At 40.5% G+C, this 25899-nt stretch overlaps 2 protein-coding genes across 6 annotated transcripts; both read right to left on the reverse strand.

The window, feature by feature from the left end:
* chaf1b (chromatin assembly factor 1, subunit B) lies at nt 1-10406 on the reverse strand. Of its 3 annotated transcripts, none has more exons than XM_031295801.2 (14): nt 10302-10406; nt 9775-9922; nt 8884-9016; nt 8229-8349; nt 5068-5171; nt 4814-4910; nt 4593-4677; nt 4113-4206; nt 3912-3981; nt 3718-3809; nt 3432-3591; nt 2566-3144; nt 1549-1637; nt 1-539 (listed from the first exon to the last, which is right to left on the reverse strand). In XM_031295801.2, the coding sequence occupies exons 2-14, from the start codon at nt 9898-9900 to the stop codon at nt 460-462; spliced, it is 1830 nt and encodes a 609-aa protein (XP_031151661.1). In that variant the 5' UTR covers nt 9901-9922; nt 10302-10406; the 3' UTR covers nt 1-459. The 3 variants fall into 3 exon arrangements, with proteins under 3 accessions (XP_031151661.1, XP_031151654.1, XP_035860047.1); XM_031295794.2 differs by having other exon boundaries at nt 10279-10355; XM_036004154.1 differs by lacking the exon at nt 10302-10406 and adding an exon at nt 10000-10227.
* Nucleotides 10407-10972: 566 nt separating this feature from the next.
* Nucleotides 10973-22873, reverse strand: morc3a (MORC family CW-type zinc finger 3a). Of its 3 annotated transcripts, XM_036004426.1 has the most exons (20): nt 22662-22753; nt 21211-21283; nt 20172-20304; nt 19733-19959; nt 19226-19382; nt 18324-18471; nt 17825-17953; nt 17617-17736; nt 17433-17530; nt 17188-17295; nt 16976-17104; nt 15416-15490; nt 15188-15230; nt 14919-14999; nt 14666-14786; nt 14307-14394; nt 13750-14225; nt 13115-13707; nt 11742-11944; nt 10973-11606 (listed from the first exon to the last, which is right to left on the reverse strand). In XM_036004426.1, exons 1-20 carry the CDS (start codon nt 22698-22700, stop codon nt 11432-11434), a joined length of 3216 nt encoding a protein of 1071 aa, XP_035860319.1. In that variant the 5' UTR covers nt 22701-22753; the 3' UTR covers nt 10973-11431. The 3 variants fall into 3 exon arrangements, with proteins under 3 accessions (XP_035860319.1, XP_031151674.1, XP_031151693.1); XM_031295814.1 differs by having other exon boundaries at nt 13115-14225; XM_031295833.2 differs by lacking the exon at nt 21211-21283 and having other exon boundaries at nt 13115-14225; nt 22662-22873.
* Nucleotides 22874-25899: the final 3026 nt, after the last annotated feature.

Raw genomic sequence — 25899 nt, forward strand, 5'->3', positions numbered from 1 at the left:
CACTGTATATGAAACGTCCTTTATTAGACAATGACAAAAAGACCTGACAATTATGAGCTTTTCACTCAAGCTGCTGGCCCGCAGTCTTCAGCAAATTAAGAGGTTGAATATTCAAAGCTATATACAAGGCACTAAACCTTGAGATGCTTTTTTTCCTTTCTTCTTCAGGTTTGGAGCACTTTTCGTTTCACAATCATGTCTTTGGAAAGAAGTGAGACAGAACTTTCCTTTTGTACAACAGTACTTGAGCATCTAAATGTCAAACAAATCAAATATGCATCAAACATCATCCAGTTAACTCAAGTATGGACATTATCAACCCACACACACACAATTCTATTGCCCTATGGTGTTACATCCATGGGGAGCCTCAGTGGTTTTGTACTGAAGCTTCTTCGTCACCCTCTGCTGTATGTACTCTTTTCTGATATCGTAGCAGCACACTGGTCCCAGTAGACACTAAGTCTGGGTGCCACTGGTCTTTGGCCGCTTGGACTCTGGAGGCTGGCACACTGGATCAGTGGGAGGAGAAGGACGTTCTGGAGAAATACAAGTGAAAGGAGTGAAAGGATCAGTGACAGAATTAGTTACACATGATGGCATGATTCTTTTCCATCTTCTGCTTTGATGTAACAAACTGTATGCAACACTTGGTTAGATATAATTGATTTACATTTATGTAGCAGACCAACAAGTCAATATGCACGGTGAAATACACTGATTATCATACTACTAATGAAAATTATTACGAAATTATTCACCAAGTTATTTACCGGATCTGTGAGCCATCTGTGAGGCAATAAGCACGAGCAGTCAGACGATTATACAGGTTTTAAACAGTTTATTCCAAAGAAAACACTAAAGCGAATGTAGTTATCACAGCTCATAGACCCAGTTCCTGGTTCAACTGACCTACCGTGCTTGATATAGCACACACAGTTTTACCTCTAAACAAAATGGTTTGGATGTTGCTGTGTTAACAGATCTCATTTACTCTACAAAAATCCTACCTACAACGAGTAGGCTGTCAATGAGTCAGTATCCAGACTGATCTCATGAAGTGGCGTATGTATGACACCAATTCGTATGCCATTATTGGCGTGTTATGAAGACGCACACTCGGTTTTTAGCGTGTTTACCAACGCCGTTTGGCCTCATTGACTTACATTACCTTGCAATTGCGTGTGAATTTACGCCGTAGCGAGTTATATGAAAGGGCAAAACTCCTCGTAGGGAGGTTGGTCGGGGTGGAGGATGGGTAAAACACAGGACTTTCACCCAGGAGAGTGGGGATCGTGGCCCGGGTGTGACGTTTCGTGTCCCGCGTGTGATGTTTCCTTTCCACGTTGAGACATACACGCGGATAGCTCAAAATGCATACAGATAACACGCCACTTGGTTTTAGGAAAGTGGCGTGTATTGTTTACGTGAAGTCATGATGTCATGTTGCAGCATCAGTATCATACATGATTTTTCAATCATCAAACTTCTGTTGTTGGGATGTTTTCAACATGAAGGACAACAACCACAGTAGTTGCCCTTACTAACCATGTTTGGCCTTCTCAGTGGAAGAGGGAGTGCGGAAGAGTGAACCAACAGCTGGAGATCGGGATGCAACGGGAGTCAGAGATACTCTCCTGTAAACAAATGGAAAAAGCACAAATGGTAAAGAGGTTTTAAGCACGAGATCAACAGCAAACACACAAGCACATAATATGACGATAAATTGCACTCTTCTAGAGTGAAAAGTTGATCACTGTCCCATTTTATTCATCTTCTTTTTTGTTCTTCTGATTCAGCTGTTGCCAAGTAAACAAGCTTAGGCAAATGCTCCAAGTTACAGATACAAGGCAAATACAAAAGCATGTGGAGACCTGCCATTGTCTACATACAGTCTGTCAGAGTGATTATTATTTTATAGTCAGTGGGGGGTCCAACGGATCGCTCATACCAGACAGGGCTTTGTTCTTACTGCCAGTACTGAGCACATACAAAACAAACATCATGAGCCCATTACAGCCATTTATATTTGACTTGTAGTTTAAAAAGTATATTGAAAAATACATTTTACACATTTTAAAAGAACACAGTGCTTTCTTACATTTAGTACTCATCTGTAAACTGCATCTTTAGAGATAATCAGCTTAGTTACTTTAATCATCAGGGGGGAGGGAGGTGGAGGCAGTGTGCTCTGTGTGGTTTACTTCCCAGTCTGACACCAGTCACAACACATTTGATTTGAATAATCAAAAGTATTTCCATAAATTACCATATGCACTCTTGTATGCGGCAACACCTGCATTTTTCCACACCATCCAAAGTACTTGGGGTTTCCCTTTATTATAGAGTGACAGTGGATAGACATGAAAGGGGGAGAGAGATGGGGGATGACACGCAGCAAAGGGCCGCAGGTCGGATTTGAACCCGCACCGCTGCAGGACTCAGCCAACATGGGGCGAACGGTCTTACTGGGTGAGCTAGAGGCCACCCCGCCAAAGTACATCTTAACAGAGTTTTAAACAGCCTCAGTGGATGTAAAGGTTTAGGAATAATAAATGCATTTACCTTGGGGCGGGCCCCTTTGGTGTAGTTGTTCCCTTAGGAGTAGTGGGCCCAGCATCAGCACTGTTGGGGGCTTTAGGGGTGGAGGGGGTTAGGGGGGCGATGCGTAGCTGGATTGTGGAGGAGTTGGTTGGGGTGAGAGGGGTAATACGGGGTTGGGGAGTAGAGGGTGCGCTTGTGCTTGCAGATGTTGGGGTCTGAGGTGCTGGAGGTGCTGTGGTTTTAGGGTTAGAGGGTTTCCCCCAACCCTCCAGGGTGTTGAGGGTGATCCTCCGGGGCTGAGGTTTAGACTTGACACTCGGGGTGCTCTTCTTCTCTTCTGGGGGGGTGACAGAGGGGGCATCTTTACCAAGGCTGGTTTGGGATGTGGGAGTCAGGGCTGAGCTTGGTGTCTGGGTCAAAGGAGATGAGGTCCTGGCCACTGACGACTTCTTGCCCTTTTTCTCAACACCACTGCTTGGGATAAAGACCTCGAGGGTTGGGGGCTCCTTCAGCGGAGTGCCCAGCTCCCCTGGAGAGAAGGTCAGGAAGGAGCAGTAGCCGTCTGTGGAGGACACAGCCAGGAAGGAACCGTCACGAGACCTAAAGTGGATATAATACAAAAACATGTCAGTGGGTGAAGACTAAAACATGAATGAAACGTACAGTTTTAAATTCATCGTTGTAATACTTATATGGGGGACAAGATCCACAGCTCTTGTTCCGTGTAAAAATACATTCCAATGTCCAAAGTTAATCTCAAATAACCAAAATTAAGTCAGTATCTTCCATCTGAATTCCATCTTCCCTCTGTTGAAGCCTCATAATATCTTTATACTTGCACAATACGAAAAGACAAAAGAAGACAATAGAAGAGAGCCCTAGTTTACCATGTAAGATCGCTGAGTGTGTGGTAGTGGATGTTGGACACCAGGCCGAAAGGAAGGGTCTGCTGTGTGTCATACAAAAAGATGGAGTCCTCAGATGCCACAGCAAACACCATGCGGTACGGCAACTGGAATACGTTGGGAAGAGCCTGACTCGAACCATCTGTAGAGGAAAGATGGAGGAAGAATGAAAAACACATACGAGTAAAACATAAAAGGTGCAGACAATAACAAAGGGAGGCCTTAATGATCATACTTGTCTGTTAACTAATGGGGCATATGTTCTTACCTTCATCCTTCTTGGTCCTCAGTTCAAAGTAGACAGGGCAGCAGCGCACAGCCAGTGTAGCTTTAGTTGGACACGGCAAGTGGGCGATGGGCCTAAAATACACAGACAGAGATTTGTACATCAATTACTAGCATGAATACAGCCAAACCAGACTCTGAACAACTCTAAACGCCACAGCAAGTCACAAAAGTTACCTCTTGAGGCCCTTCCTGGAAAAGATGTATGTGGTATTTATGACGTTTTCTCCGATCTCCACACATCCAGCTGAGGTTAAAAATGGTGACAGAAGACAGAAATTAGTTTATGTCAACTATCTTAACTAGGATATTACAACACTTAACATTAGCAAAAAAAAATAATGCCAGGTAAACATTTGAAGTATGCAGTGTAGGTACCTGGGGCGAGCAAGAAAGACCCATCTGGTGTGAATGAGAGACGTCTGAAAAAGGACCTCATGCTGTCATCGTGGAACATTCTGTACTGCTTGACCTGCAACGATAAAGAGAAACGCTGAACAGAGCGTGTGTTACTTGCCTCACTCACCTGGCAGCAGGGCAGAAGATCTCTGAAGATATTACAGAGTAAATGTAATCATTTTAATACCAAAGGGAAGACAAACATTCCTGAAGCGTCATAAACAAGTTTTTAGTCAACAGGTGGCCAAAACATGAGCGAGAACAGAGAGAGCTGGTTTCATGTAAAATAATGGCAAAAAGGTGTCTGCAAAAGATACAAATTAGATATTAGGTGTACATGACTAATTAGGACAAAATTCATGATTGAAATGAAAAAGTTGTTGAATTTCAGACCTTAGTCACATCTAAGACAATAAAGTGACTCAACTAAGTATCATCAAAAGCAACATTTCTACTGACCTCTCCCTCTGCAAGCGGCCCAGAGCTCATTTTACTGATACAGAAGGCTTTCTTCTTGGTGTGAGTGCTGTAGACACGCATCACTCTGAAAGGGAGGAAAAACAAAAACATATTAAGCATCAAGCCCCTGAAGACCCACTGTCGCTGATTAGTGACTAACAGCAAATACATTTATTTAAAGAAGATTAGACCCTTAGACATGCCATGAGGCGTCTGTCTACCTGTCACAGCTGAGAGTGGCGACGTATTGCCCTTGAGGATCCCAGGTCACCCCCTGCACGTAGCTCTTATGGTCATTCAAGATACACAGCTTCTGTCCTAAACACAAAAACAGTTGCAAGCAACATAATACATACAAACCCAAAATAAGATGTACTCTCAGTATGCTGTGGATTTGCATTACTAAAATACAAATCTAATAGATGGAACTGAAATTGTATGGAATACACACAGATATCTAGGAGTCTAAGCAAACCTTTGTTGATGTCCCACATAATAGCAGTGTTGTCAACAGACCCAGATACCATGAAGTTTCCATCCCGTGTCCAGCAGATGTCATACACGTCCTCTATGTGCCCCCTAAAGACAAATTAAATGATAAAAAAAATCTCCTTGTATAACCACACTGTTGCTACACATTTACATCAATCAGATAGCAAACAAGTAGATTTTCATACTCAGACTAATTAAAATATTACTGTTAGAAAAATGATGATTTACATACTTTTTGTCTTATTATTAATAAAACTGTTCTGCAAAAATAATGATATTATACTTGAGTACTCTAAACAAGATAACATGGAGCCACTGCGTGTCCTTGTCTGAGCACGGTGTGATGCTGAGGAAAGAACATGCACTCCCTGACCAGATAAGGGAGACGTCATCGACTCTGACCAGATAACTGACGACATCAACTCTGTATTATGATTGTACTGCACACATAAATAAGCTACAGTCTGAGGCTTACGTTAGGCATTATCTGTACTCTGTGGAGTGCTGTAAATGGCTCCTTGTTGTGTTCGCAAGTAAAAATGAACATTGATATAACTTCAGTGGTTTCTGTCTATTCTTGATAATGAAATGATTCTAACAATTACTCATAAAGTAAAGGTTCTCTTGTAGTTCTGAAACGTTGACTGTCTCGCTTGTCTCACTAGGGATGTTAATGATCAACCGTAGGCTTGTCACGATAACAAATTTTGCTGGACGATAAATTGTCCCAGAAATTACTGCAATAAACGATAACATTGTCGTTCTGAGACCATTTTCATCTAATATAATGATAATGGCATAATAATGCAGGTACGCCTTTTCAAAAATCAATAAACTTATTTCTAAAGAATATTTAACACTGGAACTGGAAGACATTTTAAATATCCACAATATGTCTGATCTCCTTTAGTATGTCGTCTTTCACGCTGTTGTACAGTTGTGGAATTGCCGTTTGTGACACGTATGTTCTCCCAGGCAATTCGTACTGGCTGTCAAATGCTTGCAGCATTCGTCGAGTGTTTGTGCGATAGACTACAGATTCTGTACTACATTTAACAATTATTTATTAAACGCTAAATATTAAATTTAAATAATATATAATTAATAAATGATATCTATGTGGCTATCTGCCACATGGTGAGTAAATGTTTGTATCAAAATAGTTCTGTTTTTCAGTCGTCATTTTGGCGAAGGTGCAGCTACTTTCTTCTGCTCCTCTGCTGTCTGCAGGTCGGAGCTTTGCGGGGGCGGGCCGACACCCCCACCCCCACACAAACTGACGCACACACCGGACGCCAGCCACCACGTCACTTCTGTTTACTGATAGCTATCGTTTACCTCAGGCTAGCTAACTAGCTAGCAAGTGGCGATTTTTGGCAGCCAGCCTTCCAAAAGAAAGCACAATGAAATTAAATAACAGATCATTAACCGTTGACTGACAAGCAGGTAACGGAGTCTCAGTTCACCGTCTGGGAGCCTCTGACACACTTTCCACGCTCCGTATCCGCGGACAACTGTAGGCTTGTACCGGTTAATGTTCTGTGCATTGTCGGACACACGCAGCCACTTTCCTGAAACGGCTTGCGAGACTGACAAGTCCACAGGGGCGTGTACCTGGGTCTGGATCTGAGTTTTAGACTTGCATGGAGGTCCATTTACAAACCTCCACTGGCTAAAAGACATGCAGACTTACAATGGAGAATCCTTCATGGGATTATTGCGGTGAACTCTTTTGTGTCTGTCATAAACGCTGCTGTTGAGGACAAATGTCCATTCTGTGGACTGAGAGAGACAGTATTTCACTGCTTTTCTGAGTGTCGGCGTCTTTCTGCTGTGTTTTTGTTGTTACAAAATGTATTTACCAAATGTGGAGAGCTTTTCAGCAAACAGGTTTTAATTTGTGGTTTTAATTACAGTCGCCATCATAAGCACAAGTTCCAGGTTCTAAATTTTGTTTTGGGACAGGCCAAGATGGCGATGTATGTAAGCCGGAGAAGGAAGGTGGAGGATGATTTAAATGTAGATGTTACCCTCGTGTGTGTAAATGCAATTAAATCCAGACTGCTGGTAGATTTTAGCTTTTATAAAGCTGCTGGAGACCTGAACTTGTTCCAGCAGGTCTGGGGGTTTGCTCATGTAGTTTATTTTCAAATATATTTTATATAATTATATAATTTATTGAGCTTGAAATAGAATTCTCTCTCTCTCTCTCTCTCTCTCTCTCTCTCTCTCTCTCTCTCTCTCTCTCTCTCTCTCTCTCTCTCTCTCTCTCTCTCTCTCTCTCTCTCTCTCTCTCTCTCTCTCTCTCTCTCTCTCTCTCTCTCTCTCTCTCTGTAAAAGAAAAACAGGCTATACAGTTTATTTCTTAACTGCTAGTTAACGTTGTGTTTTAAGCTCTTTTTTCTGCTATGTTTGTGGCTCTCTGCTGGACAGTGCTCACAGCGGCGAACTACACATGCCACTACACCGATGAGGACTTGCGGGTTAAATCAGCCGTCCTACACACCGAGTATGCCAGGCAGACACACAGCTGACAGCCTCACCAGTAGATGTGGTGGAGATGGGCTCGCCTCAGACACATGCTCATTGTGGCTGCTCGACCGGTACAAGTCCACAACTGTCTGCAGGCGTGAAAGTATATGTCTGTGTGTCCTGGACCGAACTGGGACTCCGATGCCTGCTTGTCGGTTAATGATTGGTTAAAGATGGTCGGTTATCGGTCAGGAAAAAAAAAAAATCTAAAATAGCACCCCTATGTCTGACTTCACTGATTTTAAATGCTGAGCAAGACATTAATACATGTCATGACATATACAATTGCTTGCAAAGTAAGCAAAACTGAGCGACGCAGACACCAGTGAGAAGATAAATATGACCTATACACAAATCGCTGCACAGTGGTTTATAATACTACAGGGCAGGATTTTACAACTCTAAAATATCATCATAGTGGGAGTCATTTCATCCCGTCTTGACAGCACTGTGCCACCCAGCGGTAACATCAAAATGAATAAGGAGGCTGCACTATTGTCAGTCTGAGCACAGCCTAAGAGTCTTTAGAATCAAAGGAAATGTGGTGGTCATTAATTACATTCTAACTCGATGGGATTGAAACTGCCAGAGTTGTGAACCAGAGCTGTGTACCTCAATGTCTTGACCACAGACCAGCTCTCCTTGTTGAGCTGAGCATCTTCCTCCTCCTGGAACATGGGTGCCTGATCAGGCTCTTTGGAGTCATTGAGCTTCCACAGCAGAATTGCTGCATCTGTACCAAATAAAAACCATACGATTACTGCAGGCAATTGTTTTTGATAATACCTGTTCCATTTTGAGAATAACATTACTAGTGCCTTTTAAATACTGACTCTTAAAATATTACATAGCAAATATTTGATCTAACTAGGGTTGGGCATCGAGAACCGATTCTTTGGAGGATTTGGTTTCAAATCTGATCATGGGTTCCAAATTTAACATGGGCAAGTTTTGGTTTCCGTAGCGGCCAGGCGCTTGCTGTGTTGCAGCCACGGAGCACAGTAAGCAGCGCTCTAGAGTGGCTTTATTTTACATTGAAAAAGCCCGGTAAAACTGCAACCCACCATTGAATAATATTAATTAAAAGAAAACGTTCCTCTTATTTGTGAAATATGCATGTGACCCGTTTCAACTCCACCCCTCAAAGAATCGGAATCGAGAATCGATAAGAACCGGAATCGAAAGGAAGAATCGCAATTGGAATCAGAATCGTTAAAATCCAAACGATGCCCAAACCTAGATCTAACATGTGTTATGTTTGACATACCATCTCCTCCTGAGGCAAGCAGTTCTCCATTGGGACTAAAGCGCACTACGTTGACAGCCTTGGTATGTCTAGCCAGATTAGACAAAAAATCCACCACTGCTTTCCCGTCTGGGCCGGTGTCTACCCGCCACAACTGCATCAGCATCAAAGCAAAAAGTAATTAATCTCAAACTCTGTACACAACTGTGACTTTATATACTACAGCTGCAGGTTAAGAAACTTAAAAAAAAAAAAAACTAATCACAAAGTTATATTTTGCAAACATATGTAAGACATCAGTGTTTTGCAAGTTATTTACTTTTCAATTATGAAACTCCATTCAAAATATGGCAGTTTAAGGACCTGACTTCAGGTATATTCCAATTTGTAATACAAAAAAAACATTTCAGTGCTTTTTAAATCATACCCAGTGATGTATGTTTGGTGGGAGAAAGTTTGTAGAACTAACAGGTTAAATATGTAAAAATCTGTGTTGTTTGGTTAATTCTGTGTGACGCATTAACCCATTTAAGTTTCTGGAAAAGCCAAAATAATATCCTATTAAGTTTGTCAATATAAAAATGCAAGATTATTATATTCTGTAAAAAAAGCACCATTGATATTACATGACGTTTTCTTCAACAGAAAGCGTGAACCCACTTCTTTGGGCCTGCACATTTGCCCTTTACAGCTGCAACCATTACGTTTGCTTTTATCATCAATTTCATGCAGATAGGTTAAGTACCATATGCCTTGTGTTACACTGCTCCTTTCCAATACAAATGCATGTGCACAGATTTACATCATATTGTCAAGTAAAGTGACTTTTGGGAAAACAAGTTTGTTTTCTTACAAAACTGTTGGTTCATCGCTGAAATAACCAGATGTATTCATCCCTCCCTCTTCACTCACTCTGACTGTGGTGTCCACTCCAGCTGTGGCCAGCCGATGAATGCGTCCATCTGAACTGTGCTGGAAGTCCAGACTGTAGACTGGCTCCTTGTTGTGCCATGCAATCTCACACGTTACCACCTTCATCTTTTTTATATCCAACACCGACCTCAGGAGGGGAACATGTAAATACGACAATGCTGACAGTTTCAAATGATATTAGCTAGCTAAGCTGCTAATACTGACTTATCTCCACATGCTGGGCAATATGTGGCCTGTGTTACATAAGAATATATATTGATATAGCGGCTAACTTGGCCACACAGTCACTGGAAATGAAAGCTACAACAAAGTTAGCTAATAGCGTTAGCAATAAATGCAGCGGATTTGTCGGGATGACTTGTGGCAAACGTTACGGACAAATGACAAAACCAGGTACATGTGTACATAAGTTCCTATTAGATAAGAACATGTTCACTACAAATAGTTAACATTACATCTGTTTATTGTTTGAACTAAAGTTACCTCGAAGTAAGTTGGCGTTTCACCTCCTCTGTTGTCCAGCTGAAACGATTAGTAATTTCCCGCGTAGGATTCTTCAAAACTTCCGGTCGAGTAGGCTGCAGTGATTGGACGAAAACGTGAAAGGGGAGGTGACTGTCTGTTCATTTTTTTCTTTACATGTATGTCCATACTTGTATGAGTTTAGACCGTTCTCTTAATACATCCATGGTTTAGACTCGTGTTAATTACTTTACGCTACTCTTTTATTCTTGCTTGTAAAACCGATATATGTGTCTTTACAAAACTTACTGGGGGTATTCTATTCACGAATCAAGGATAAGCCTATTAGAAAACATAAATGACATTTAAAATAAGCATTTATGTTTTTGTGTCTTGTTGTGATCTTGAATACATGTAATTTCTTCTCTCTTGCCAAACACATCCTGATCTTAATGAGGCTTCCTGAATAAACACAGCTCAACATAATATGCACCCCAAAAATCCCTTCATCGTCACAACCTGAACTGAGTGAAATACATCTCACACACACACACACACACACACACACACACACACACACACACACACACACACAGCTTAAAGTATCCCTTTAAATTTTAGTTTGTGTCGCTCGGAAACATACTCTAAGGCTAGTTAGAAGCTAGACAGCCCTATATTCTATGTTTGTTCAATCAGGTTCACAGAAGGATACCAATGATAATGTGCCATAGAGCATTTAATCACAAAGCAAAGACAGGAAATGTAAAAAATATATTAGAGACAAATACAGCCAACATATACTTCAATTCAAACCAAAGAGAAAACAGTCAGGTGTCAATGTCAAACATCGACAAATTTGGATAAAGAGCCGGTCTGTTTGGAAAACCTAGACAAAAGTTTACTTTCTACCCAGAAACTCAAGAGCAAAGTAAATGGTCTAAAACATCCATTAAAGTACACAAGTATTGTATTTAATGAGATAAAGAAATGGTACTAAGCTGCTCATAGTGCGTTGAATTCACTGTTTATCAATACAAAAACGGTAAAAACATATTTACACACCTTAAAATAAATTATACTTAATTTCCCACACTTATAGGAATCTGTATGAATTATTTACAGGTGGAGTGTGACATTTAATTCCAGGATTCTATGATTTGTTTACTATATTTATTTATTGCTCCGTCCCTCTGTTCCTCAGCCCCACTGGTGCGATAGAATCCACATCGGTGAGAACCTGTTCTAGGATCTCATCAATTACATTACACTCATAATTCACTTGGTCCAGTTCCAGAAAAGGCACGAAGGAGATGAGAAGGCGCCCAATGTTATGCCTCAGCTCAATCAAACTGAGGAGAGAAGCACAGAGCGAAAATCAGATTTACATTGTTATTCTGCTGGGTGGCTAAGTTCATGAATCAGATCAACTGGATTGTGATAATTCATGCAACATGTGAGGGAAAGCGATTTTCCAACAATCCAACCTTCTAGATGTATCTGAGCTTGAATCTATGCCAGAGTTCGCTGTCCCTCCTGCCTCCTCTGGATCGGTTTGTACAGTAGAATCAGTCACTCTGTGTTGAGGTGGGCTTCTCTCTTTTGCGCTTTCCCTCTGCTGCTGCAGGCTCAACCTGAGCTCTTCACACTGGGATGCCAGGTTTGCCTTTTCCTCCTCCAAACTGTTCAACTGGCGGCAGAACACACAGTGAACCCCAGGAGAAAAGAAAATAAATAAAAAAGGAGGGAGGGAGGGTAGGCAACATTAATAAAACAAAGGTCTAAATGGGCAAGCAAATAAAGTGTATGGAGAGTAAATTATACAAAAGACAATGATATATAACCATACAACCTTACATAACTCTTTTTATAGTTACTTTGTTTTACATAAAGCGCAGTCAGATTTATGTTTGGCTTTGTTATATTTGTAGGATGAATAATCTCAGCTCAAAACTCCACTTTGTAGCCTTTCAGTGCTTTCAACTAAACTCACTGTCTTCTAAACTCTGCCAAAGCTGATATAGCTTATTCCTATGTGCCATAGAGCTCCATAGTTGCCTCAAAACGACTGAAAACACATCAGCGAGCCACATCATTGTACTGGTTGACGTTTCTTCATTACGATAAACATGGGCACTTTAGGTTATGTTGAGCCAATCTCGGAAGTCGTAAAGTACTGAGAGACTGTTGGCTTTGGTATTTTTATGGGATTTGTTGGCAATAGGAAAAATAGAGTATCACCAGGCTTGTACTTTAAAGTCCCACTCCAGACTCATCTTAAAGTATGTAAAACTACTCTGTTTATGATCAATATTTTGGTTTACCCACATACAAAGTAAAATAAAAGTCTGGAAAGGGGCTGGAAGCACATCTACCCTTTCTCCCTTTTTGACACAGCCACCTGCTCGGGCAGCCTGCTTGCAGAGCTAGGCGAGCATGCGGTCTGCAACTATAGTTTGTGAGCGTCAGTCAGATCCAGACTCACGTGAGGAGTCTGTTGTGCACTAAAATTGGTGACTAGCAGACATCAGAATGGTAAGTGTAGTTATCATCTTTTATTTGTCTGTTTGTGTGTTTGTGTGCAGTCTGCTCTGCGCTGGAGGTTTTAGGTTTCTCTGCTGGCTTTTGTTATTAGACAGCGATTGGTTTAGGGTTAGTGACGGGATACGTTTAAATCTCAGATTTCAGACTAGTGCACAGACACCTCCCCCTTTAGAAGAGGAATGTGAAAACACCTCTGTAGTGACAAACTGCACAAATACAAGTTAGTATAGTCAAGGTCAGATATTGTAGGGGACATAAACATAAAAAAACACATTTTTGAATGGAGGGGGGCTCAAAATACAGCTGGAACACTGACCTGTGAGCGCAGTTCATCCCTCTCCTTGTTTCTTTCATCCAGCTTCCGGATGAGAGAGTCAACTTGCAGTGCAATCTCATCCATGTCATCACCTTGGGCAGTACTGGGCTCAGTGGCTGCCAGTAAAGCTTCTTTGTCCTTAATCAGTTCATCGACTTTCTGTTTTGCCTTCTCAAACAGACTTTTGTAGTCTTCCCCTCCCTCAGTTTTCTCCGTCTGGCTGGCCTGGTGAGAACACTCCTTCTTTACATTGATCTTAGACAGCTCCTGCAGTTGGCGCTGCATGTCTTGCAGCTGGCAGGTAAGTGTATGGACCTGCTCTTTAAAGGAGTCCCTTTCCTGAGCTGTAGCCTGCATAAGATCTATGAGCTGGTCTTGCTGTTCCTGTACCTCAGTCACACTGGGGTAGGGAAGTGGAGCGTCTCTCTTTGAACAGGAAGGTCCAGCATCTTCTTCACTATCCAGATGATGCGTCACGCCATTCTGCAAGGTCTGCTTTCCTTGATTCTCACTGCGAGCGTCTCCATTGCTCTCTTGTTTAACAACGCTTTGCTGCTCAACACTGCAGACACCCATGTCTACACCTGAACTCTGTTCTCTACCTCTTTCATTAGATGTACTCTGCCCTGCTCTCTCCTCCACTTCTGTTTGATTTTGGCTCTCTTTTTCCTGCTTCACTTTGGGTACTTCTGTCTGGGTGGTGCTGCTGGTCACCCCTGTAGATGGTACTGGGGAGGGACTGGTTGCCACAGCAGCATACTTTGTCGAGCCTGTTCCTGCAACATTCATCTCCGAGGTGTCATCCACAGCAGCATCATCGCTGCACTCCATCAGCATGCCGACATTAGCATCACTTTGCTCTTGTTCTGTCTTCACTTTATTCAAATCAATGTCTGGCTTTTTGGGCCTGGGGGCACTGACAGCCTCCAAGATACAAATGTCATCATCAGTATCATCATTATCATCATTATCATCAATGAGCACTGATGGGGAGCTTACTGGGCTCACATCCACTAATGTGGATTTATTAGAGTTACCCCGATGGAAGCCATTCATCTTTTTGGGTCTTTTTGGCGTTGCATGTGGTGTAACAGGCTGTGTTCTTTTCCCCCTGCAGTGCACACAAAGCACAATTAATATACTTCTTAAACAAAGTAAAATGGATAAGCTCACAAACAACACAAAGTCATACCTCAGATGGCCTGTTGACAGTAAGCCTGGCGACAGTGAGCATACATTAGAAATAACTGGAAGACCACTGCTACTGGAGGGGCTGCAAGCTAATGAGAGAAAAGTTAGCTCTCTCTCTCTCTCTCTATCTCTCTCTCTCTCTCTCTCTCTCTCTCTCTCTCTCTCTCTCTCTCTCTCTCTCTCTCTCTCTCTCTCTCTCTCTCTCTCTCTCTCTCTCTCTCTCTCTCTCTCTCTCTCTATCTCTCTCTCTCTCTCTCTCTCTCTCTCTCTCTCTCTCTCTCTCTCTCTCTCTCTCTCTCTCTCTCTCTCTCTCTCTCTCTCTCTCTCTCTCTCTCTCTCTCTCTCTCTCTCTCTCCTTACCAGCTTGTGAAAGGGTGGAGGACCTCAGTGGAGAGGATTCAGCTCTCGCAGCACCCCCTTGTGTTAATTTAGTGTTAAACCTACTCCTTGGAGTAGTTGGGATGTAAGGGGAATCGACAGTCTGTCAACAAACAATAAAAAGAAAAACATTTAATTTGTAATTATTAATATTCCTACACCATATCTACCTTCTGCAATGTATTTATTAAAACTTCTGTTAACACAACCATTAGTCTTAGTCATCATTCCCAACCTTCAGCCGTTTCTGGGCCTGTTTTTGCCTGGATAGATCAGCCAAACGCTGCTCTTCCTGACGCTTTCGATCCTCCTCAGCCTAGAAAAACAATTCCCAAAAGCGCCTAATAATCACGTGTCAATCTTTATGAAATCAGAAACTAATATTATCAGAAAAATAACTATTTATTCCAAATCATGCAGAGGTGTTACATGGTACCATGTGGAGGAAACAGCAATAGCATGTAGAAAATGGCAGGTTATTTACAGCATATGATGTGTCCTTACTTTTTGTCTTTCCATCTCTTGTTTCTTTTTGTCTTTCCTCTCCCTGAAAAAAAAAATACATCACAGAGGTAAGGTTAGGCAAGTCACTTCATTTACTATGCTCGGTTAACATATTAGGGCAGATTTGGCAGCTTTATATAAAAATATGCTATTCTTAGTGAGTCTAAACATTCCATTTTATTTCTGGGCGAAAGTTGTGACAGTGGTTTTAAATGAAATGGGACTCACTGTTGTTTATAGGTCTTGCAGTATGAAGGTTGCTCCTCATCAGAGTCCACAGGCTCCTGCTCTGCCTGGCAGCTCCTGGGAGGGCAAAATAGAAAACATCCACTGAGCCTGAGCTACGTTCGGGTTAGACAATTTTTGACAAAATACAATATCAATAATGTGCATGCCTTTTGGGTACTTCTAGTTGTCAATACATAGAGAAATGTGCCAAAAGTTGGGGGAGTATTCCTGTGGAAGCAGTATTCATGTTAAATGATGTTTTGACCTATGCTGTCATAAATCTACCGAGCCATCTCACAGGTGACACCGTTAACCTAAAGTACCTTTAAGCCGCCTTTAAATCCAACACACAGTGGCTGGCTCCCCTGAGTTGCCATGTCCCGCCCAGTAGTCCAGACGATACACCTGCTTATTTAGCTCCACTAGTTTTATTAATAGCTACTAGTTATATCGGACCCTAAACAGACATTTTTTATAAAAATATAAAAAAATATGTTTGGACATTTTCTATGTTTGTGGAAAAAAGTATGCACAGATGTGCTCTTGTAAATAATGCAACATTTATTTTTAGATGATGATCACACAAGTAATGGTGTGTTCACACCAAACTTATGCGTCGCAAGATGACATACAGTCAATGCAAATAGATGCAAATTCACACCGGGGGACGCAACATCAAGGCACAGTCACACAAAGTTGAAAAATATGTTCTCAGCCAACGACTCTGCATTTGTGTGGAGAGGCCTGCAGGACATAACCAGCTCCAGGAGACCATCCCCCCCACACTGTAAAGACCCACCAACTGGCCCGACGACCTTAAGGTATTATACTGCAGGTTTGATAGGCCCACATTCACACCCCTCACCCGCTCTGACATCTAACAATCCTCTGCACCATCAACCCCCCCCACACTGACCCCTCACCTACACTCAGGATCTTTGAAGAGGATGTGAGTCAGCTCTTTGAGGCCAAAGATAAGAAGAAGACATGCCTTTATTTAACCCGCAAGGGGAAATTCACACTTAAGGATGGCACCTGGCCCAGATGGCGTGTCTCCCTCTTGCCTGAAAGCCTGTGCTGACCAGCTGGCCCTCATCTTCACACAGATCTTCAACAGATCATTGGAGCTGTGTGAAGTTCCCTCCTGCTTCAAACGCTCCACCATCATCCCGGTTCCCAAAAAAAAACACCATCACAGAATTGAATGACTACAGGCCTGTCGCCCTGACGTCTGTGGTCATGAAATCCTTTGAGAGGCTGGTGTTGTGCCACCTGAAGGACATCACAGGTCGCATGCCCGACCCCTTGCAGTTTGCGTCTTGCTCAAGTCACGGATAAACACAAATTATTCCAATATGATCCTGTGGTCAAACTCATGTGAGTAACGTGAACACAATGTGTAGATCAAGAAATAATTTTACGGAGTAAAGTTTTGCACTTTTACAAAAAAGATTTGTGCATAGGAATACAGGTATCTTTTTCCCATTTGTATTGGTTTATTTTATCACATGAGATTACGATTATTGCAACAGATTTTTTTCCCGATAAGGCTCTAGTTACCTGAACTGAGGATCAGGGTTCATACGGCAGAACCATTTATCTGGCAGCTTGCTGCTGTCGATCCCATCAGGGAGTTTGCGCCAGCGCAAACAGTCATCACACTGCACCCAGTTTTGATCTGGTTGCTTCCTGAGGACATAGACAGAGGCAGGTATGGTTAGACAAATAAACGTGTAGAATACATCATGTCAATCACTGCAAAATGTACTAACTTGGTATCTTCCACTGGTATGGTGCTGGTTGGATCCTCTCTTTTTCTCCTGTAACAGATTTCATTCCAGTACTCCTCCAGTTTGGTCCCCAAATTGGTCATAGTTTTCCTGTACCAAGAAATCCAGTAATTTGATTAAGACTACAACAATATTTTTTGTGTGAAAGATTCAAACTTACAGAAACTCATTTAGACCTTAAATCAGACAGATGTTACCAAAAGAGAATGCGGCATCTGTGCCATTACCTGTACTTATCGGTCTCATTAAAGCTCTGTTTGTTGTGGGTCGGTTCCAGAAAGTAACACTCTATGACCCCAATCACCCCAACACCTTTGTTGTTGGCCTGCAGAAGGCAAAGGATAATAACATTTAGAAACCCTTGAACATATGTGTAATAAACAGACAAGCTGACCAAAACAACTAACTTACCTTGAGCTGGCAGCCCACACGTTCATAGGCTTTGATGAGCCGATTCTTGTGATACATCATAATGCCATACTGGTCTTTACTTTTGGTGTTATAGCCAAAAGTGATAGGAATGCGTTTGGTCTAAAACAACATTTAAGGAAAACTCAAGTAACATTTTCTGTTGTCCCAAATTAAACGCATTTATCAATACTTTGTGATGAAAGGATACCAGGAAAGTGGGCTTGTAGTGGTCTTTTCTGACGAAGGCCAGACTCTTAGCAATGAGCTGAGATTTCACCTTTTGACCACGTATGATGATCTGCATTATAGGCTTCAGGTAGAGAATACTGCAGTATGCCTACAACCAATAAAAACACAAGTATCAATTATTTACTCATGCAAATCGAAAGTGAGATCAAGAGTCAGTATCAGAAGTGTAACAATTCTATGGTGTTTTTCCCATGGACACAACACAGATTACCTGATATAGTTTTTTCAATCAAAAAAGTTTAATTACTTTGTTAAAAAGACTTAAAACTACATATACTACTTACAAAATACACAATCTGTGAATGTGCAAATGTGGTCAATGTCAGAAGTTGAACTGCTGTAAGCGTAACATTATAGAATTTGTGATGTGTGGATAAGGCATTAAAAAAAGTATGCCTTATAGGTTTAATACAATCATTAAGAAATTGTTTGAAGACATGCACATTGTGGCTCCTTACCCGTAGTGAGTAAAAACTCTCAGGGATGTATGACGTCACATTGTCTGGTTGTTGAGAAGTGTCTTTCATTGATTCGTAGACATCAGATGGTATTCGGATATCGTAACGGTCCTTCTCTAAATCAAACTCTGTTGTTCCAGTTGAGGTCCTGTTGAAATCATAAACATGTATATAGGTGAATGGGCCCCCATCACAGTGATGTCTAAGCTTTCTAGTCTCCCTAACATTGGTGATTCTTGAACACATGGAAAGACCCCACTACCCCCTACTCTCTATTATAAGCCAGAGTGGACACATTGTTGTGCAACAAACATTTCTTACATTTTTGATTCAAACAAGGCTGAGCTGTGCTATTTATTACCCCTCACTCTACTTTTCTTCATGTCAGATTGCTGAAGGAATGATGACTAGATTTGTCATGAAAGTTAAATGGTTAGTAGATAGTGTGTTGACATATCTTATTTATCTGATCAATGTACATGATTGATTTGATGATTGATAGTCTGCCTTCTCTCCCAAGCTTGGCAAATAAAATATGCTACGAATCCAGACACAAACATAACTAAGTAATTTTACCAAAAAGTACATATCATATGTCCTTGTAGACCTGACCGTAAAGCAACAAATTAACCTCATTTTCAATTTCACCTAGTTTACACAACAAACAAAGTCTATCCTCCTCTGGAGTGGCATTAAACCTGCCGGTCTCTAACCCTAGGGATAATGGTAATATTCAGGAGCATAACTGCACATAGGGATCTTTGTCTTTCACTTAAAAATTGTACTTTCCATAACGTTCTACACTGTACAAATCTGAGACACGTACACAGACTAGCACTTGGTTTCTGGACTAAAACATAGATGATGTATTGTTGATGATGTTGTATAAAGTACAGACAGACCTGCGGAGATTCCAGATGATGATCCGTGTGCCAGTTTTCCCTATGGGCGAGTGGGCACTGATGGCATCGATCTCAACGAGCAGTTCTTCCTGTGTCTTGAAAGGGGAATAGCACAGGATGTCCTGCAGACTGGCTTTGTGCTCCTCTCTTACACTGAGTAAAGTTGAAGTTAAGGACAACTTGCAATATAAAATTAGGACAAATGGAAATATGACTGTCTAGTGTATGATTGAGATGTGCTACTCTAAAACAAGTCAAACTGATGAAAAATCTATGTAGAATCGTATCCAGCATGAATAACTACACTGGTGAATCAAATCATGTTCCAGACTTACATTCATGTGTTACATACACACTTTGAGAATTATTCAGATTTCTCTACAAGTTTATTGGAGTCCTCTTGTACCCAATCCAGTTAACACATAATACTTTCATCATGTCAATAAATCAAGATTTACATTTTGTTTACATGATTCAATATGGCTTAATACAGTAGACAAAGGATATACTTGTTTTTTTCTCTCTGTTCAAAGCAGACAATAGGAACACTTATTTGGTTAGCGCCAATCTTTTCCAGGTAGGTCTGAGAGAGCATCCCAACACACGACACACTCTTTGACTTCGAAAACACGATGGCGTCTTTGCCGAGACGCATGGATCCAGACTTGAAACCGTTGCCATACATACCAATTGGCTTCACACCCTTTAAAGCAGTCTTGTCACTGTACCCAAAGCTTGAGGGGGGGAAATGCATATATTCTTTATTGAGTATAGTAATCACGTCATGGTCCATACATGAATGTAGCATCATATACAACATTCATTTGTAAAGGTTTTAGGCAGTGGTCATTATGTTTGCCAGTAGTGGCAGCGTAATGTCAACATCCAGTGGGCCATAACACATTTTCCATAATTTCCAAAAAATACCATGCAGCAGTGTCTGTACCTGAGCATCTTATGCATTGTTTCATGGTCCAGTCCATTTCCATTATCCATAAAAGTGAGGCATTCTATTTCTTTGACCACAGTCTTATCAATCCAGAACTGTTTGGCACTGACATCTGGATCATAGGCATTGTCTGTCAAAAGAAACCATTTTTAGGGGCAACTTAAATTCACATAAAAATCTCAACCTCAATGTGTTGCATGTGGGTAGGTAAAAATCAGTATTTTACGTGACATTTTAGCAAGTGCATCTTTCTTCTTATTGCACTGCAAAGGAGGATTGCACAAATAATAGACAGAGTACTAGAGAGTAATAAAAAGGTATTCTCCGCCTCTTAAGACAGCCTTTTATACTACGGAAATCTCAATGACATCCGACAAAGAGTGTGTGCACCCCATAGTTATCCTAAAACAAACAATAAAAGTTGAATTAGAGAACAATAACTATAAATGGACTGCCACTGCCCACTTTTTATACAACATATTATTGCTGCATTACCTCAGCATTCTATTGAGGCATCAGCTCTATCAACACCATCCTCACTCTCTACCTGAGCTCATCGCTATTCAAAAAGCTTTCACGCACCAGTGAGAGAGGTGATTTAAGCATGCATTGAATCATAATCTGAAATATGCTTTAATGTAAGGGACATTTAATTCAACTAAATTCCTCCATAAATACATTAACAAATTCAATCCTTTTGGAATATTTATTAAGTAGTGACACGACTATCATTACAACCCCACCATTGTGAGTGGTTAAATACATTGGCAACTACTATGCATCACCAAGTGCTTTGTCATTCTCAAAACCAAATTAATTAAGCCTTTGGGAATGTAGCTGGTTGCTTGTTTGCTGAGAAGAATCTTTGAGTGGAAAGAGATATCTTAAATTTTCCTTTCAATTTGATGGAAATCTGTCCTGGTTATGCAAAGTGGGGGCTATAGAGACAGACAACCCTTCATGCTCAGCTTTCATACCTATGGCTACGGGCAAAACAAATAATTTGTTTCACTTGAAAAAACATATGATGACTCACCTATGAGCTCAGCTATGGCGCTGAAGGGCCAGGTGTGGCTAGTGGAATTGGTATGAAGAAATTTAGGACAAAGCTGCAAGTCGGAGAAAATTAAGAAGTACACCATAAATACATAAAAGTGGCCTTATTATTTCTCAATCTATTCAAATTCAATCAATGTGTCCTTAACATTAATCAATGCAGTCAAATGAGGAGTAGTCTCAGAAAGTGATTTTACCCAAACTATTGAGTTCATTGCTCTTGTCAGTCAGTATTGACTGACTTATAGTGCTTTGTTGACTTCATATGAATAGCACAAATAATGAATGTGACGTGACTGACAGTCATTACTGAAGGTTTAATCTGTGGTTTAAACCTAGAGAAACTCTGGTCACGGCTAGTTTGCACAAAATCCCTCAGAGTAAAATTGTAGTCTTAAATGCATCAACTATTTTGAGAATAGATGCAGGGCATTACCATTTGTATGCAAGTAAAATAAAGTTTAATTGTTTCTGGTTTTCTGAAGCAGAGAATTAGGGTTATGGGATCAACCTAAAAAAATGTCTCTTGTTCTGTCAAACAAAAAAAAGACTAATTCATAGCCCTACCAATATAATAAGTAATGCACTTTTGGCAGTTTACATAGATGTAGATTATAGTAAGAGAACATCTGAAGCTAATGCTCTGTAAACTGAGTCTTAACACTTGTGTTTATGGATGGCAAATTATTCAGTCTTATTATTTTGGAGGATTTCTGCTTTTATCTGACATGTGAAGAGAGACAACAAATGTGGGAAGAAAGAGGGGGGTTACATGCAACAATGATCCCAGTCAGAGGACGCCCACAGTTTAACTATGAACGGCTGACTGTATCTACCAGCTGATGTCGTATGTGGTCTGGAAGGAGAACTGAATGTGAAACCGTTTTGTTTTCCTAAATGTGATGCGCCACACGTAGTGTTGACACTTCTGTGATGTGGTGTTGTCAAACTTTTTGTCCCACAGTGTAAACAATGAAATAGAGGTAACATCATGTTTGGGAAAACATTTTACTTTCCTTGTGTTAAAATGACACATTTGCAATTGGCCGTTGTTGTTTCAAAAACGCAGTTTGCTCGACAATTGTCGGTGCACGACATGTAACATTATTTTCTTGATTAGCCTACAAACTGAAATAAGAGTAGTCGTTAACTAGCGAACCGGAAGTCAACCTTGGCCTTAATAACCCCCTGACAGTGCAGTGATATATTTACTCCAATTTAGACATTTACTAGCATCACTAACGATCACGTGTTAGCTGAAATGCAGAGCTCTGCAGAGAGTCTAAAGGCAAGATGGCATTTCAACCAGTAACGTTATACGTACGACATATTTAACCCCTTTACCCACATGACGTTAGCTATAGCGATAGTTGAACAGTTGACGTCATATCACTATCATAATAAAAAAAACAATGAGTAAATTCTACTGACCGTACTGAGTGGGACACCGCGGTCTGTTTGTGCCGCCATCTTTCCGTACACGGATAGCTGTAGGCGGAAGACCGAGGGAGATGGGTCGGGCGTTCCTGTAGAGCCCACGTGAGTAACAGGAACTGCCTAGAATCCTCAGACGATCTTTGGAGCAGTGGTTCAAGCTTTTTTTCAATAATGTACCCCCTTTGAACAGTTTTTTAAAGCCATGTACCCCCTAACCAGCACGAATAGTTTTTGGTAGAAAAAAAAAAGTCTATAAAGAGGAACAATACAGCGATAGATTTACTAAACAACTGCCTTGTACCTGGAAAACATTTAAATACTGATGGTAAAAGGCGACAAAAACTTTTTTTTTTTTTAAATCAAATCTTGGAAAAAGACGATAGAAAGAAGGAAGTAAGGCAAGAAAAGGTCGAAAATAGTAATACAAACTGAAAAAACAGTAGAAAGAAGGAAGGCAACACTATGGCGACAAAAGTGACAAAATTTAAATAAGCGACAAACTTTGAAAAAAAGAAAAACGTCAAAGAAAAAAAAAGACAAAAAAGTAAGGAAGAAATTAAGGCAAGAATAGGTCAAAACAAGCGACACAAAACCTTCAAAAACGACAAAAACTTTGAAAAAAAAGCGAAGAAAATGACAGTAGAAGTAACTACAGGTTTGTAACTGAAAAAGATTTTGCAAAAAATGTCACGTACCCCCTGTCCTCTAAAGTACCCCTAGGGGTACACGTACTTCCATTTGAGAAACACTGGTATAGAGCATCTTTGACATCCTTTAGTAGGCTACCATGTCAGACGGTTAGCATATTTGGCCTTTTTTGCCAATGGACAAGTATTCAAAAAAGTTTAATCAAATGAACAAACCTCATGTAATACGGTATGGAGCCCATTTCCACCAATGTGATGAAAAAAAGCATCATGTAAGTCATGAGTTAGAATTTCAAAATAATGACTTGTCATGACCTGGCTCAAAGGTATGACAAAAGGTGGAGAACACACGTTTGCTCAATTAAATCAAATTTATTTAAATAAACAAAAGGTAAACATGCAATCAGTTTATCAGTAATGTTTGTAGTGTATGGGTGTGTGTAGGTGTATCAGTGTTAGAACGCAAAAATAACTAAACCCAAAATCCAAACAAACCAAGCAACCTTGAGGAGGGCGAGAGAGAGAATGACTGCCCAGGCACTCCTATTTATGGACATGTGAGCAATCAGTTGATCCAGGTGTCAATCATCAGTCCTTTTTAGCCAATCCCCAGATCCCAGCAACCAAAGGGACTTAATAGGTCTTAAGGCCTAGGAGCCGTCACATGACTATATTATCTCAAATAGTGATACACTTTATTAAAATAATGAGTTAGTAATCAAGTCATTTCCTTTTTTTTAGATATACCGTTCATAGTATCTAAAAAATAATGACTTGATTTGGAGTAAACGTATTATTTTGGGATACTAAATCATAAATTGGAGAAAGTTTCTCATTTTAGATACTATCTCATTATTTTAAAAAAAACCACATTATTTAAAGAAACTAACGTCATTTTTTGAGATACTAAGTCATTATTTAGAGAAAGTTTCTAATTATAACTTACAGGATCCTTTTTTAATTACTTGTCGCAAATGGGCTTCCATAATTATATACAGACGTAGTTGAAACCACAAAGGGATTTGTTTTATATGGTTACTGTGAAGAATATATTTTGTAGAATATTAGTGAAGAGGCCTTAAGCCACATTGACCTTGCTTTTTCTGTTTCAAAAGGCTTGGGAGTGATAAGACTTGTGGAGGGTGCAGCTGGACCGGAGAAGCACCCAGGAAATACACAATAGCAAAATTTACTTTAGTCAGAGAAGCAGAGATAACAATGGTCTAGTCATGAGGTTTGCACAAATTGCTGTGAGAAACCGGACGTCTGGAACAGATGAACTGTTAAGCAGCTGTGTACCCTGTGGAAGGAGGAAACCTGAAGAGGATAAAGAGAGAGGGAAAGGTCAGGTTGTAAATTCAGAATTCCGAGAGACTGTTGGCGTTAGGGTGAGAGATAATGGTCTTGAAGGAAATCTGATTCCTTATGCATAAGTTGTATTTTGCTTGCAATATAATTTACTAAAGTTTGTTATAGACTAACTGAACAAATCCTGTGTATTGATTTTCTGGTCTACCAATCAACGAACACAAAACTTAAATGAGCAGTATTTGAGATGACCAAATTGGAGTCAGAAAGACTCTGGCCTTTGGGGCCAGACCAGAACCGGTCAAATGTTATCCTTCAACTGCAATCAGAAATAATAGGAAACGGGGAATGAGGGGTCGCAACATTTGTGAAAAACGGGATGAGTTATGTATGTAATGTAACGAACAGAACCTTGCTTAATAGACGGGCGGCCATGGAGAGAGGGAGAGAGAGATGCTCAGCAATAACATATGAATGGCAATTATAGTAACAGTAAAAATAATAGAACTATGACTAATAATAATAGTAGCAGTGGGTTTAGAGCAGGACCACGGCAGCAGCTGCAGCCATGATCCAGGTGACAAAGTGGGTACAGAATATTGTAATAAGTATTCAGTGGAAAATTGAACCCCAAAAGGTTGCATGAGAGACTCAAGGACACAGATCATCTAATGGTGTAAAACACCTAACATTTTGGAGATAAGGAGGAACTTCAGAGTAGTCCACAGAAGATGGGGTTTCATTGAGAGTAAGAGTGCTCATGTTAGATTTGTATTTATTTCAAACAGCTGCTGTATTGTGCGTATGATACAGTGAATTATTGCACTCTGCTGGATCTAGTATGTGTCTTTGATTATTGAAGACTATTGAAAGGTATATAGTTATTTCAGTTATGAAGTGTGGTGGAGGACTTGAAGACTTCTGGCCCAGCTGAAGTTTTTTTACACAAAAGAATCAGGAAGGACAAGCTTATGTTGGCATATTGGGTTAATCTTCAAGGAATAGGAGTTCAGTTATACCTCAGTGGAGATTCATTATGCCATCCACAGACACTTGTCTGTAGAAAAAATTACAAAAGAAACCCAAACTGGTACCAAAGTGTACAATAGTAGAACTATATTATATATTGACCAACACAATATGTGGGCAGTTGGAATCATGGATTGAAATCGTCAATATGATTAGATTTTTGTCACAGCTTTGAGTCCCATAGCAAATTCTTACCAACACAAATGCAGAAAAACAAGCAACTGAAGCTGTAAATTGAAAACACATTA

Source organism: Sander lucioperca, chromosome 8 (genome assembly GCF_008315115.2).
Source record: "Sander lucioperca isolate FBNREF2018 chromosome 8, SLUC_FBN_1.2, whole genome shotgun sequence".
Lineage (NCBI taxonomy): Eukaryota > Metazoa > Chordata > Actinopteri > Perciformes > Percidae > Sander > Sander lucioperca.